This window comes from Pollicipes pollicipes, unplaced genomic scaffold (assembly GCF_011947565.3).
Source record: "Pollicipes pollicipes isolate AB1234 unplaced genomic scaffold, Ppol_2.1 Scaffold_4002;HRSCAF=4701_pilon_pilon_pilon, whole genome shotgun sequence".
NCBI lineage: Eukaryota > Metazoa > Arthropoda > Thecostraca > Pollicipedomorpha > Pollicipedidae > Pollicipes > Pollicipes pollicipes.
The window spans coordinates 38,384,415-38,400,296 of NW_023596420.1; the positions used below are offsets into that span (position 1 = coordinate 38,384,415).

A 15,882-nucleotide genomic window follows, 5' to 3' on the forward strand; every position below is an offset into this window, starting at 1 on the left:
GGAATGCGTACTGGAACGCTATTTAGTGAAAAAGTGCACTTGCTATCGTCAGCAAACGAGCTAATCATAATGAGAGTCAAGTCGGTTCCACTACGCGTTTCTCCGTAATCATGTCCCGCAAGATTCTCAGGCCTAAACATGACGTCACTTTTAACGCAAAGTAACCCGCAGAGCTTCTGATTGGACGTGCGACTCTGCGTTTTGTGACGTCAGCGCCCTTGCCGCGCCCACTGGCATTCCCTGTCACGCCAACAGGCGGTGGCGCTGAGTGAAATCGATCACCAGCAGCTTTGGATAACACGATCGCTGACACATTCACATCAACATGCTTTTGTAATTTGTCACGCGAGACTTGCCGGCGACGCACGCGTTCATTACCCACCTGTCGACTCCGGAAATAAAAATGTGTTGAGGAATGGCCCCAGGGGAATAGAAGCAACCATTCGCCTCCTGAACGTGAGTGCTCCGGCAAACTTTGACATGTAAATGAAGACTGGACATGCAGCGTATTAGAAACTGTCGTTGCCTGATGAGAACGCTACGACCCCATAAAACCTTTCGCAACCATAGGCAATGTCCGAGGAAGACAAGGAATGACGACAAGTGATCTAACAGGCAAATATAGTATACAGTGTTTTGCCTTAAAAAGAGACAGGAAAATGTGTTGAAAATAAATGGTCTCAAAAGGCATCAGAGCGTTCATAGAAGAACCCGAAAACGATTGTAATGTGGCCTTTTTCACGACACCTTTTTGAGGCTGTGGCGGGTTCTGGTTGCAGCTTTGCGCTGGGAGAACTACCGAATGTGCTGTCTTTTGGGCGAAAGGACAAAAAACGGCACAAATTTCGTAAGTTTATGTCCGTTACAAAAATCGTATTAGGTTCGGAGTCTCGGCATTTTACTTGCCATGAGGTGTGACAGCAGCCGCCCGTTCTGTGACAGGAAAACTGCCGTCTCTCCACGCCCGCTCAAACTCTAATTACGGCGCCATCTTTTACGCATGCTGCCTTAATTCTTTTACGAATGCTGCGTTAATTACGCGCCGTGCAACCCCGCGAGAAAATGCGGTTGGTAATCATCGCGTCGAGCCTGCAGCTGATTTGGTCATTAGCGACAGCAGATTGACTTCAGCGGGCGTGTTTTGGCCGGGCCACAAATGACTTCGCAAACCTTATCCCGCCACACCAAGAAAGCCGAAATGAGCGAGGTGGCTGTGCTCGACGAGAGGTGAGCACAGCCACAATTCCCGTGCAGGTCTTCTGATGGCGCCAAAGAACCGGACATCGAAGACGACCACATTAAAGCTTCTTGTCCACTCACCTGTCTTTCATCCGGGATTAGGTGGCTAGCAACTATCTTTGATCTACGAGCAGGTCGGCTTCCCAGGTCAATACAATTGGTCCAGCAATAAATGTACGAAACAAAGTGGAGAAAAGGCGCTCCGCAGCCTAGCGCATACCTTACAGCTGAGCCATCAAATACCGCACGTGTTTCATCCCGCGGCATGCTTCGAGATCATAATGCATCGAACGGGTCATTGGGACCGGCTTAGACCATGGCTGGCTGCCATATCTGAATATTGCTTTCAGGCCATTGCGATGGGATGCCATGGTGCAGCTATACTGCGACGTGAATGATCTGAAGGTTGTAACTTGAGAACACTGTATGTTTTACATATGTCGGAAAATGGATCAGCACTGCCCTTGGTCACTTGTTCAGGAGGCATATTTCATCGAGTAAAAGGATGCTATATAGCGCTATGGGGGACTCGTTCGCTCACTGAGCGCCTCATATTCACATAACAATAATCATGATTAGGTTTGATAACTACGACGTTTGTGCGGTTTTTTTTTTTTGTTCAGCCGCTCCAGCTTTGGTTGGCCTTACTTCTCTGGCTACTTTGCAGCTTGACAATATTTTCCAAAAGCCAAATTTTCTACCTTATCTGCCAAAGAGTATCGCCAAGCTTCAAAACAGTAAGATAACTATATTCCGCTTCAACTGTAGTGGCTGAACAAAAAATAGCCCCCTATCAACATAAAATAATCATATTTAAGTCCGCATCATGTATAGTAATGTACACGTGTGAGAACAACCCCTAGCATATATATATATATATATATATATATATATATATATATATATATATGTTTGTATATATGTATATATATGTTTGTATATATATATATATATATATATATATATATATATATATATACAAACATCACACCATTCACCCATCACTCTAAAATAATGATATCATGTTTTGTACTAAGCATGACCGCACCGGGGACGGTGATACTTACGTGATGACACTGGCTTGATCCTTGGTCCTTTCAAACGTCCTTTCTACTACAGGCTATGGTCCCACGGTAAGGTCATTCGAACAAATCATGGCCAGTTACAATTTCGCCGTAAGTGCACACTGTTGGAGTCAACCAGGTATATTTAATGGAATAATTATTCGTGTCTCGTTCTGGAACAGGTAAGTGTACAGATAAATTTGAACGAAAACTTTGTGGTGGTCTCGATCCTGCAGATCATGCAATGAATACATAGCCGATCCTCGCATCCATCTATTTTGAAGCATGCATACATGGCCTATCACAAATATGCAGGCAGCACCATGCTTGTTGATGAAGTTTGCACATTGCACATAGTTTGAAGACGCTACCGCCCACAGCTAGCTGTGGCTGTCGGCTGCGTTCGCTATGGCCTGTCAGCTGCCATCAGTTGGATCTGACACGTGCCAAGGCTCCGAGGGGATCCCAGGCGGGCAGCACGATCGGCTCCTGATCGAACACCGCCATCACATCCTCCGGGACAAACTTCTTGTCTACCACCACCTGTCGGCGACACCGCAAACCTGAACTTAAGGAAATCACCACCACGTACAAGCATCCGTCCCGTAAACCACTGCGATTCTTGTTCACACATGAAAATAATGCAGTTGATTCACGCTTACGCATCGAGGTTAAGTACGTCCTATAATCGTAGGATCTGTGGGAAAGTGGAGTGATTTCATTGATGCAATTGTTTCTTTAGCGTTCAAGGTAATTCTGGGGGGGGGGGGGGGGGTCAGTGACCGTCTAAGTCGTCGACTTTTGTCTTACTCGCAGTACAAATGAGCATTAGCCCAACGTTGCGTTCTCATGTTAAGTATGCGATCACTCAAACATCAGTTCAGACTTACCTTGAAGACAGGTTCCTCGAACCCACCTCAAAGACGGGCTCCTCGAACCTATCTCGAAGACAAGCTCTTCGATCCTACCTCGAAGACAAACTTCTCGAACCTACCTCGAAGACAAACTCCTCGAGCCTACCTCGAAGACAAGCTCCTCGAGCCTACCTCGAAGACAGGCTCCTCGAACCTACCTCGAAGACAAACTCCTCGAACCAGCTATGAGACATGACCATGTAGCCTTTGTCTCCATCCTTCTCTCCCCATGAGTTCTCCACACGCCACTTCAGTGGTTTTCCATCTTCCTGTGGAAGGGCTTACGCAAGTCACGAAAGATCTGGAGCGCTCTCGTTCCAACGCCTAACTCCAAGTCCTAGAAGTAGTGTGTTATATTACGGTATGGTTGAACCCAGCGGAGACCAAATCACCACAGCCCGCGCATACGTTCGGTTCAGTGCCGCATCGCGAAAGGGCCAAACGCAAGTCACAGCCACCCAGGATTGCCAGCGCTGACGATATATCGCAAAAATGGCGATACTCGGAGATGACGTGGCAAGACGATATTTTAAATGGTGTCATTTTGTCCTTAAAAAAGCAAAAATGGCGATTTTCTTACAAATGGGAAGTAATACAAATTTGCTAAGACGCGGACTTCCAACTAAACACAGCATGACCGATTATCAATGCCTGGTCAAGTCCTGTTTTCATTGGTACCATCTCATTCTCTTTCATCTCTCTCTCTCATTCATCTCACTGGTACCTACACAAAGTTTAGTGTAATCGTGCTGGCATTAACTGATTTAACATCGTTGTGACAAATTCTCTAGGTGAGCCTTAAAAAATTGTATGCACAAACACTGAACCATCACTCAAAAGTCCAAACCAAGACAACTGATATTTTTTAGCCACGATTGGCACGCATTCTAACCAGCTGAGGCAGAAAGCACGTCATTTCCTTGGTTAAGTAGCTTGAAGAAATTGTATAATTATACCCCTTCCCATCAGGACAATTTTGGCGTCTAAAGGGGAAATCAGAGGCACGTTGTGACTGGTCCGGAGCCCAAATTACATCTGCCACTCCACTTGAGTCTGAACTGGTGGGTTAAGCCTGCTTTTACCTGCAGCCGGTTCTCAGACTCTTGAAAAGAGCTTCTGTCGCAAGTTGCACTAGCGAGTTCGGTGAAAATGAACATTACCGCTGCTGATCAGTTAGCGCATGTCCGACGACGAACTCTTAGCTAAGTATTTGACATACAGATATATGGGGTCGATTTGGACCTTGAAGGGACCTTTGAGGTGCCCTCAGAAAGAGGCAGTTTCAAAAATTTGAGCAAACGGGCATATACTGTTGCAGTTATACTCCGTCTAATATTTTTCTTTCATTTCATTTCCATGGACGACGCCTCCAGCGTCTGTCTGCATTCTGTGGCTGATTCCGCTGGAAAAATGGCGGCGAGCCACAGGCGTGAATCCGCCAACTTGGCAACAAAACTGGCGACATGTGGTGCCGATCTGGCGAGATGGGTCGCTCTGAACATGGCAACTTTGCTGCTAATCACTGTTTCGCGTGTTTCCAAGGGAAACGCGTTAGATTGGAACACGAGACGATCGCGTTGTTGTAAAACATGTCCTCCTTGACATGCATTACAGGACCAAAGCAATCCGTCGCTCCATTTTTGCCGTTCTCGAAGTGGGTAATTAAAAATATATGACATCCTGGTCTCTGACACTGCACTCACTCTCTCTAAAACTGCACTCATTGTAAAAAAGCACCGCCACTGAAGACTCACGTCAAGGGTAACTCCGGTCAGGCACATGGCGTGGTCCATCATGGTGTCCCCAAACGTCAAACGCTCCGCCTTGGTCAACGGAAGCGTGACGTCCACACCAAACAGCACCTTGTGGTCGTATCTGAGACATTTGTCACCCTGAGTGCAACGTAGTCCATCACGCTGGGCACCGCCCGAACAGTGCGCTTGGTTCAAGAACCTCGGTAGCCGTTGTCCAATAACGGAAACAGGAAACAAACATCATTCAAAGCGGTCCCATGTCAGTTTTCACCGCGCACTGTGTGCAAAATCTGACTGACAGCGCACCGGTGCAGGAGGCAGAACACGTCCAGCGATTTGCCGCAAGAGCACATACCAGAGCAGCACTGGCACACACGGACACGGCGCCAAACCTCGCTGGGCGGCGGCAGTCGGAGAACACTCACAGGCTGCAGTCGTTGATGCCCAGCTTCATGGAGAAGAACTGGCTGACCTCGCAGCCGAACCAGACGGGCTTGCCGTCCACGATGGCGGCGGCCGCCAGCCTGGCCAGCAGCTCCACCGGCTGGCTGTTGTAGAGGGTGGCGCGGCCGCCCACCATGTTGCCCAGCCGGTCGACCGTGTACAGGGCGCCGCTCGGGTTGGCCGGCCGCGGGTCGTGGGTCAGACACACCTGTAAGCCGTGGGTCGTGGGTCAGACACACCTATAAGCCGTGGGTCGTGGGTCAGACGCACCTGACGCCACGGGTCGTGAGTCAGACACACCTGTAAGCCGTGAGTCGTGGGTCAGACACACCTGTAAGCCGTGGGTCGTAGGTCAGACACACCTGACACCACGGATCGTGGGTTGCGCACCTGACGCCACAGGTCGTGGGTCAGACACACCTGTCGGCCGCGGGTTGTGGGTCAGACACACCTAACGCCACGTGTAGGCACACCTGCCACGTGCCATGGGTCAAACACACCTGACGCCACGGGAAGACACACCTGCCGGCCGCGGGTCGTGGGTCAGACACACCTGCCGCCGCGGGCCGTGGGTCCACAACAGCTGACTGGCTGCAAAATCTGCAGCGGATTCTGCAGCCAGTACGCTGGTAGGGCATGAACGGCCCTTCATTCACAGCAATAGGGCGCTTGTTGAGGTCAATGAGTTGTTTGCTTTAGCGAGCTGCAAAGCAGAGTCCGGAAAGTCCAGCCCTGTGGCGATAATGTCAATAAAGAAACGCTGCGAAGCCAGTGTACCCAGCGGTCCCGTGAGTGTGAGTGTGGGTGTGAGTGTGGGTGCGAGTATGAGTAAGTGTGAGTGTGAGTATGAGTGTGAGTGTGAGTGTGAGTGTGAGATTGAGAGTGAATGTGAGTGTGAGTGAGTGTGAGTGTGAGTGTGGGTGTCAGTGTGAGTGTGAGTGCGAGTGTGTGAGTGTGAGTGTGAGTGTGAGTGTGAGTGCGAGTGCGAGTGTGAGTGTGAGTGCGAGTGCGAGTGTGAGAGTGAGTGTGAGTGTGAGTGTGAGTGTGGGCGTAAGTGTGGGTGAGAATGTGGGTGTGGGTGAGTGCGTGGGTCCACCCCGTCAGGAGATTGTGTAGCTGGGTGGACCACTGTGCATGTGTGTGCGAGACATCCACAAATCCTGTGTAGCTGAGCCGGGCGCTCCAGGTAACATGCGCTGTTGCAGGGTGTGGTGAAGGTTCGTCTGGCGTGTGCGCTGTTCCGTGGCGCTCGTCCTCGCACGTTCCCATCCGTCCACCGCACCTGCTCCTCGGCATTGAAGTGCGGCTTGACGTGACGCTCGTAGAAATCGCGCGGCGAAAGAGGGCCGACCTTATGGTAGGCCTTCTCCCTGTCGTAGTACTCCCAGGTGAAGGAGCGCGGCGGTAGGCCCAGACAGATGGCCAGGATGCGGTGGATCTGGCCCACCTGGTCTGCGATCGTCACCTCCAGGTCCTCATCGGTGGTGCCCTTCTCCACCAGGTGGCGCAAGTCACGCGCAAATTCGCGCAGCTGAAATACAACAGCCACGGCTGTCATCGCGAACTGGGAGTGCGGGTGCACTAGACATGTAGGCCGCTTTTATGCAATTTCATCATGAATTGCATTGCTTTAGTCGTTTGCCTCGGGTTCACTGAAATCGGAACCCGTTAAGAATATCTTGCTTTCTAAACACCGTCCCGTCTGACCAGAAAGCCGAACTAACGGACAACTTTACTCCAGCATGCGGTCCAAATCATGCTAGGAGGTTTGTACCCCACCGCGCCACGCCAGCACGCGGTCGGCTGCTGTCGGTGATCCTCCCTGTCGGGGGGCACGTGACCCCTGACGTGAGCTGCCGCACCTCGCCGCGCCACGGGAAGCCTCCCACTGACCCTGTTCTTTACTACGACCCACTGATGGTGCGGATTTACGTGAAGGCATACTGCTGAAAGCCGATGACGTTCCTGTTGTTCCGAACGCCATCAGCCGCCTGCGATGACATTAAGAACAATTGAAAGGCATTTCACCTTGCTCATGAGGACGCCGTTCATGGAGCTGGACCTCTCGGTGCTGCGGGCGCTCGGGAAGCAGGACTTCGGCATGACGCCGTACTTGTTGATGAGGTTCAGCAGCATGTCCCACTGGCCGCCATCATCCAATGGGCGCTGCCAGCCGAAAGCAATGAGCAATACCAATGTGTGACACAACCGCGACAAAAGACGAAAACACATCCTGTTTAGCAAAGTCCGTCATGTCATGAGTGGTAGACGACAAACCGTCCTAGCCTCACTCTGCATCGAGTCGGAGACCTTGCGCATTGTGATGTCAAGGTCGTTTGATATGAAGTTTTGCTTCAGTCCGCGCAGGTTCTAGCATTCCACCATGTGTTTCGCACTTCTGGTTGTCGCACGGCTCTGAAACCACCCTCAGCCGCTGACCGCCAGCTGAGAGGACCTCGGCCGCTGACCGCCAGCTGAGGGGACCTCGGCCGCTGACCACCAGCTGAGGCGACCTCGGTCACTGACCGCCAGCTGGGGGGACCTCAGCCGCTGACCGCCAGCTGAGGGGACCTCGGCCGCTGACCGCCAGCTGACGGGGACCTCGGCCGCTGACCGCCAGCTGATGGTTTAACCGCCAGCTGAGGGGACCTCGACCGCTGACCGCCAGCTGAGGGGACCTCGGCCGCTGACCGCCAGCTGACGGGGACGTTTGCGGGTCGCCCACAACACCCGGCGTGACAGCGTACCTGCAGGAGGAACGAGACCAGCCTGCCGTCGACCGGCTCGCCCCGTCTCGCCGTGTCCACGATGGCACGCAGGAAGAAGTTGGTCCGCTCCACCTGTCGCAGCGACCGTCAGTGCGGCCTACCGCAGCACCACAGCATGTGGGCAGACAAGCCGGCATTAGAGCTGGCCGAAGAACTGAACTGAACTGAACCGAACCGAAAAACCGAAGAACTGAGCTCATGATATCATGGTACCCGGTGCATACCCGGATGGTCAAGGACGAAGGCTATCTTGACGTGCCGACCAAAGCCACCTGTCTCGCATTAGTCAATCCATGCGAAAACACGTCTATCAAGCTATCCATAGATGTCCAGACATGCCTATCTAGATACTCGGAGACGTCTAGAAACGCCGGTCTCTCTTGGCATTTGCCTGATGGGATCGCACCGAGGCATATTTACACAACACATCCACTACTCGACTGAAAATGGAATCGACTTTCCACTCCACGTTGCAGTTGAGGCAAACCTTGTCCCAGAAGAACAGGTAGCTTTGGCTGAACTCGAATGATTTGATGTTGAACGCCTTCATGAAGGGGATGCGCATGGCGTTCATCCCGGCGTACATCCAGCATATACCACTGGCGACCTGGTCCGTACAGGGCTTGACCTCTTCGACCTGTGGATCAGAATCACGGGCTAAGCGTGATCAAACCTGCGTGGAGATCAGGTGGTTCGGAAACTTGTTAACAGAGACAGCAGTAACAGTGATAAGGCAGCGGCAAGGACACAAGGGCGACCTGGTCTGCGCAGGGCTTGGTCTATCCGACCTATGGATCAGAATCACGGACCATGCGTGATCAAACCTGCGTGGAGATCCAGTGGTTCGGAATCCTGTTCAAGGGTCGGCCGAAATGTATATGAACTTGCCTGGATTGAGTAGGACTGTGGAGTTCTACGAATAAAGTAACTGGTGCGACACTAGGCCGCGTTCTTTGCTTGGGTGTTGCTGTTTGATTTCCGACGGCCAAATAGGTTTGAAACACCGCGGGGATAGCCTGGTGGTGCTGATGATTAACAATTTTCTGAGCCACAGGCACACGCACATGCACACACATAGCCGGGCAACGCTGACGATATTCTTGCTGACGACGATATTCTTCAGGAGGATATTCAATGCTGTGAATCAGCGTTAGTGAGTGTGCAAAAAGAGCCCCGTACCCAATCTTATGGCATCGCTGTCGTTAGGTACGCCAACTTCAAACATCTCCATCCTCATAAACAGCCATCTGGTATCGGAGCGGGTGCCCCTGCAGGCTTCACCCCCACTACGCTAGCTGCGTCATCGCACGTGCGACACTCTAGCCGCAGCTGCGGCCGTCGCTGCGCCGCGAGACGCGAAACGCGAGAGCTCTCACCCTGTGCTGGAACACGTGGTTGATCCGCTCCAGCGCGCGCCGGCTGAGGGCCGCCTCCAGCGGGTCGGCCCTGGTGCAGACGTTCTGAGCCAGTAGGTTCTTGGGGTCGGCGGTGAACTCGTCCTGCAGCCGCTCCATGACCTCTGCGCTCAGACTCACTGCAGAGAAGCAGGGGGGGGGGGGGGGGAGGGCGTGAGCAGAGTGTGCAGCCGTGCAGACAGCATTGCTGACGTGCGGAGACTGGGCGGTGTAATGATGACGATGATGTCATGATGGCGATTCAGTGTCGTGATGGCGATGATGTAATGATGGTGATGTTATGACGTCAGTGGTGGCATGCGCGAGGCCTGAGCTCGGCTTTTCTTCAGCATTATGGATTCGGATTCGTATACCAGCGTATGAGATCAGTCCTGTGTCTAACGCCAACGTCACAGCAAGCTGGAGACGGCTGTTGGGCCGTGGCTCATGAGCGTAACTCGATTCCAAAATAATTTACCATGAAATCGACCCCGTTTATGACCGTTTTGCACCCAATGCGGCCCGTGGACATGGGTGAGGCACAAGCAATTTGATTTTGCAAAAAATGAAAAATATACCGTGCGTTTAATGCACTCCGAACGTTAGTTATCAAAGAGGTAATTTTGAAACAAATTAATGGAAGATCTCGCGCAAGATGTTTCGTTAAATCCTGGTCCAGCTTGACCACATTTTCAAAGTATCTAAGTTCACTTAACACGGCCAAAAATTTGGTCGACCTCGCATTGGATGCCAAATGTACGCTGCGTCGAGCACAAGTCTGCTACGTTGGCAATAACAGCATTCCCTGCTGCCGGCCAGGCACAAATGACGCATGAGCCCGTGCCAATAAAGCGGTATATCAATTTCTAACGCAACGGCACAGACAATCTTAGGCTTATGTGCGAACTGTGACCGCATATGCTTGCTCAGCGTTACTGGCAAGGCGGATGTTATATGCTCGTTTGTGATTAACTTTAGGTGGAGTCGGCAGTCTATTCTAGAATCGACCCGCGTCGTGTTGAGTCAGGTGGAACTTATCCTCATTGGCCCTCCCTGCGAGTCGTAGCGTAAGATGAATCGAAGTCGTGTATATGCAGTTGACTTGATACCCGAATGTGTGTCCTACGCAAGCTTCTGCAATGCTCACAGAACGGGCTATCTTCTCAACTGTTGGCACCCTAATTGATGCCATTGGAACCGGCTCCACATTTGAACTGTTCCTGCTCGGACCGCAATCAGGAGAGACCGTTCCAATGGGCGCTGAACCCCTCGGCATCACGGTGAATAAACTGATGTGCCGTTGCGAGTCGGAATCGGAATTCATTCCGCCCAAAAGGAATCAAGCACAAGTCTGGCTAACTGCCCCGCATGCAACCGCGCGATACACCTAGTCGGTGACACGGTCTAAATCGGGCACGAGATAGCATGCAAAGCGCAGCACCAACCGGTCAGCCCCGTGTGCGCGGTGTAAGCCACAGCGCAGGCACTCCGGATCTGGCCGGTGGGGTCGCGGTGGCACATACATATTGGACGAGCGAGTGCCAGCGGCGATACGACTGGGCAGACAAGATCAGTGGAGTGTGCAAGGCGGGCAGCATACCACAGGCATGAGGCAATACAGCACACATTTAAAAACGGACCAGTGTCGGTAGAGAACTTCGTGCGGTCGACAGGACATTTTGCCGCGCGTTTGAAGCAACTGACACTGGCAGGAGAAGTTTTACATCCGCTTATGACTAAATCACGCTGCTGAAAATAACGAAGCCAACATATGGCCGGAAATACGACTGCAAAATGCACAAAAACCGCAATAATGTAGGCACAACTGCATATGTAATCCAAGAACCGTTACGCCGGGTTGGCTATGGACGAGTCAGTTTCCAAACGTTTCTATACTGTTACAGCGCACACGGCAAGGGTCAGGGGAGACTGGCTGAGGCACCTACTATTTGCTGCCGTGGATCCCCGCTCGGCCTGTCGGCACCGACCAGAGCAAGTCTCGGCCGATCTGCTGTCCCGCCTGCCGTCTGCGCCGCCGTCTGTGCCAGAGACTGGACTGAGCGGCGTCCCAGGCCGAGGGGGCCGCCTGGCAGCTCGGCGGTGCTCCGCCGCGGCTGACGCCGGCGGCTGCGCGGCCGCACTCAGGCCCCGGACCGGATGCGAAGGCCCGGACTGCACACGGAGGGCGCGGAGATCATGCACCACGTCGCGCGCGCTCTGCGGACGCCAGCGGTTTCGTGAGAACTCGGGATTGCTGAGAACCGAGAACTCGGGACTGGCAAGGAGTCCCCGGGCGGCAAATGGGCGGCGAGAAGCCGCACGTGACGTCAGCGCCGGCGTGGAATCGAACGGGCTCATTCCCGCTAGCAATGCTACCCGATGCCCACAAACTATTCGCCATCCCGGAGTCCCGTGGTGATTCTGCTGTTCTGCTGTTCTGCTGATGTTCTGCCAGTTCTAAGGAACTTCGTTGCGATTGGTGAGAACAATGTTTTGGATGTTTTGCTCTTGATCTGTGTTGTGGCCCACACGCTAGATCAGATGCATTGCGCACATCAGCCTGAACGTAGCCGAACATCCCTTCGAGCCTGCGTTCGTCGTGCTTATGTGAACGCAGCTTTTGGTGACGTGATGATGACGACCTTTGGGGCCAACAACCCCAAAGGTAGATACAGGTGGCATGGCAGTAGAGTTGAAACTTCCTACCAATGAACGGTTATTGTTTGTTCGGTGTCTTATGTCGGAAACGATGCTAAGAACGTTAAGATATCGCAAAGTGTTTGCCGGGTAGGTCCTGTGGTGCTCCCCGCAAGCACAGAGAAACCACCGAATGTAAGTCTGTCAGGACGTGGCCGATGGAGCGGCGAAATGCCATCCCGCCATCATAGAACAAGTTCGAAACTCAACCCTCCAGGCAACGTGATGTGCTTCGTCTTTTGGTATTCGGGATAGGAAGGACGAGATCCTTTTGGATTACCTGCACTACGCGACAAGCCCTCAACTCTGCCCGTTTCATTATGACGCTGGCTGAAGCAAAGACCTGAATTGTCCTCGGATCCGGCCAGAGAGGAAGAAAACTTTCGCACAAAACACGTCGACGTCAGGCTCACACCAGTTTGAAGACGGCAGATCACGTCGCAAATTTTGGCTGGTCCGGCCTTCCACAGCCGAGTAGCCCTGGTTTAGCGCCTTCCGACTGGAATCTCTTGAGCTGATGAGAGATGGACCACGGGCAATATTTTCCTGACGCCACCGCTATCACCGTTGCGATGAAAAATGGGCCACCTCCGCTGGCGCAGATTCTTACAAATGGGGCGTGCCAGCCCCCGTCCATGGCTGGCAAAAAGGCACGGTCCATGGTGGCGACTTTGTGGGAAAATGTGGGGAGGAAGGCTGCAGTGCTCCCAATATCTGTTGTGGTTACCGTGGAAATGAAAAGGAGGCATTACTCGCATATATCAACCATTCAGTCCTGGATAACGATATCACTGATATTACTGATGATTTGTCATTTGCTTCCAGTCGCATTACAGTAAAATAAAACCTAGCAGAAAATGCAAATTGATGACATAAGCAGCAAAAACTCATGCGATTATTGGACACCACACGATACGGCTTCACACAGCGCGGTTTAACTGCTGGTGAATGTGTTCCTTGCTCGGGATCCGCCGTTGGTAGGTTCCAGGATGAGACTGAATGGAAAGAAAACACGCGGCGCGCCGACAGGCGAAAGGCTGGCAGCTCCAGCACGCCTGCACACGTCGACCAACTGGTGCGCTACGACGCAGCAGCACGCGTATAGAACAACGAGGGGATCGACCCGGGGGCAGGCCGGTCTCCCAGCGACCTGAACATCCCGATGATGTCACGGTGGGGGACCAGGTCACGCGCACCGTGTCAACCCGGCTCCCCACGGTCGGCCAGAAGATGTGTGGTGAGATGTGGCAATGAACTAGGATTTTACAGTGTTCGGCCCTTAGGCACCGTTGTTTGGTCACGTTTATGATGTGTTCGTCTTAGGAAAGGAAATGTCTGGCCGCCGGCACTAGCGTTTTCAAAAAGAGGGACGGCGTTAATTCGTGACCAAATATATTAAGATATACGGGTGTAGCTTTCTTGAAGTTCAAGGCAGTGCCGAGCAAGAGTAGGATTGGCTTCTTTGGGTACATTTTCATTGAGTTAATGTGCAGCTGAATTGGAGATTGACGGGGATATCCTCCTGTCGTCATTTTGCGACGATTTTATCGCAAGGACGAGCGGAGCCTAACAGGTGGACATCTTCGGCGAAGGACGCTGGGCGTCCTTGAAGTAGATGGTGAGGAATATGATTTGTGAGGATGCTGAAGGAGATTGTGCCGATCGAGGTCCCCTGGAGAACACAGGGGATAGCGTCAGGGATAAGGAACTGCGTCTCCTTACGTGCTGCCACCTGCCACCCATCTAAAATGTAGCTCTCAAACCATCTGGGGTCAACATCGTACCATTTCATCTTAATCATTATACGTACAGGATCATTATTAACGTTGTCGGAGGCGCCACTGAGGTCAATGAAAACAACGGCAGCGCATTTTCGTCGTCGATGCGGCGCGTGATCCACTCGGCAGTGTTCATGAATACGCCACGGTGGATAGTTTTTAAAAATAAAAAATAATGACACGCATATATGTGCCTTTCGTTGCGGCAACATCGAGAAGAATTTGAGGTACGTGTGCATGCTTGTGTGACCGTGTGCATGCGTGTGTGGTCGTATGTGGACGCGTGTGAACGTGTGCGTGCGTGCGCCACCCTAAATAAGCATCGCCATCGGCAATATCTGGCGCATGATCTGATTTAACAGCTACCAAGTCCCGGCACTCATGGGAGTGCGATGACGTTCGGAATTCTCGGATGGAGGCTGCCCCACCTCTACCAAGCTTGAACCAGCCCACAGAAGCCTGCCACATCACCCCAGCCTCAACCTCTAAACCCCACATGCGGTACAGTGTCTTATGTGAAACAGCAATCGGCTTCGCGGCTCAGAGGAGAGGTGAGGGATCCTTAATATCCAGCGGCATTAGTTGCCACCTGAGCGGCACTCAGCGGCAGTGGGTGCCACTGAGCGGGAGCCAGCGCCGCTGGATCTCAGAGCCGGTGCATCGTTAAGCCCAACTGACACGGAAAGGTCGGCTCGTAACGGGCCACAGAGACCAGCCTGCCCCTGGACGGCCGTGTCATTGCACTACATGCACGGTACGTAAACTTCCCCCGCGGCTGCCTGGCAGCAGCCGAACTTATCGGAGGAACCGCTTGGGCTTATCTTGGGTGGTGGGTTCGGGGCGTGAGCAACGGTCCCTGCTTAGCAACTGCTGTGAACCCAGATCCACCCACGTAAATCAATCGAGATAATACTTTTAAATAATGCAAATGCAAGATTCAAGTACACACAGCAAACCTTAACACTACCTCCACCCACAAGGTACTCGACGCCACAAGTAATGTTCCAGAATTCTAAATACTAAGCTGCGGTTTCCGAGTCAATTTATGATATTACCAAATAGCCCACGCATTTATTCATGGTCATACACTGACAACTCAGGCGCGGTTGCTACCTTCTGCCTACACCTATTGATCTGTGCTTTGGACCATCGGACGTGAAGTCAACGCCGCGTCCGTGAGCGGTCCCGGGTCTTTTGTCCTGCTTCCCCTCCGCCGCTCGCGGCTCTCTCTACCAGTCTTCTCCGCAGACACGTCCGTCCAGCGCGCAGTCGGGTTACCGCAGACACGACCGTGACCTTGGCCCGCTCCCTGATGACCGTCGATGCGAGAGCCGCGTTGCAGCGTGGGCGGTGTGGTGTGGCAGGTGGCGTGTTGTGTGGACGGTGTGGCGGTATGGTTGGACAGTGTTTGTGGAGTGTGGTGGTGACAGTGTGGCGTGTGGTGTGGTGAGGCAGTGTGGGGCGGTGTGGTGTGACAGTGTGGCGGTGTGGTGTGACAGTGTGGCGGTGTGGTGTGGCAGTGTGGCGGTGTGGTGTGACGAGTGTGGCGGTGTGGGTGTGACAGTGTGGCGGTGTAGTGGGACAGTGTTGCGGTGTGGTGTGGCAGTATGGCGGTGTTGGTGTGACAGTATGGCGGTGTGGTGTGACAGTATGGGGTGTGTGAGGCAGTGTGGCGGTGTGGTGGACAATGTGGCGGTGTGGTGTGACAGCGTGCGTGTGTGTGGTGTGACAATGGGCGGTGTGGTGAGCAGGTGGCGGTGTGGTTGAGGCAGTATGGCACGGTGTGGGTGACATATGGGGGTGTGGTGAGGCAGTGTGGCGGTGTGGTGG

At 52.8% G+C, this 15,882-nt stretch overlaps 1 protein-coding gene across 1 annotated transcript; it reads right to left on the reverse strand.

The window, feature by feature from the left end:
* Positions 1–2,250: 2,250 nt before the first annotated feature.
* Positions 2,251–11,619, reverse strand: LOC119093903 (bleomycin hydrolase). Its single transcript, XM_037216916.1, has 10 exons — positions 11,524–11,619; positions 9,560–9,717; positions 8,671–8,820; positions 8,163–8,255; positions 7,444–7,581; positions 6,698–6,946; positions 5,397–5,623; positions 4,972–5,092; positions 3,376–3,486; positions 2,251–2,846 (listed from the first exon to the last, which is right to left on the reverse strand). Coding segments are annotated over exons 1-10 (1,365 nt in total). The 5' UTR covers positions 11,525–11,619; the 3' UTR covers positions 2,251–2,729.
* Between the last annotated feature and the right edge of the window lie 4,263 nt (positions 11,620–15,882).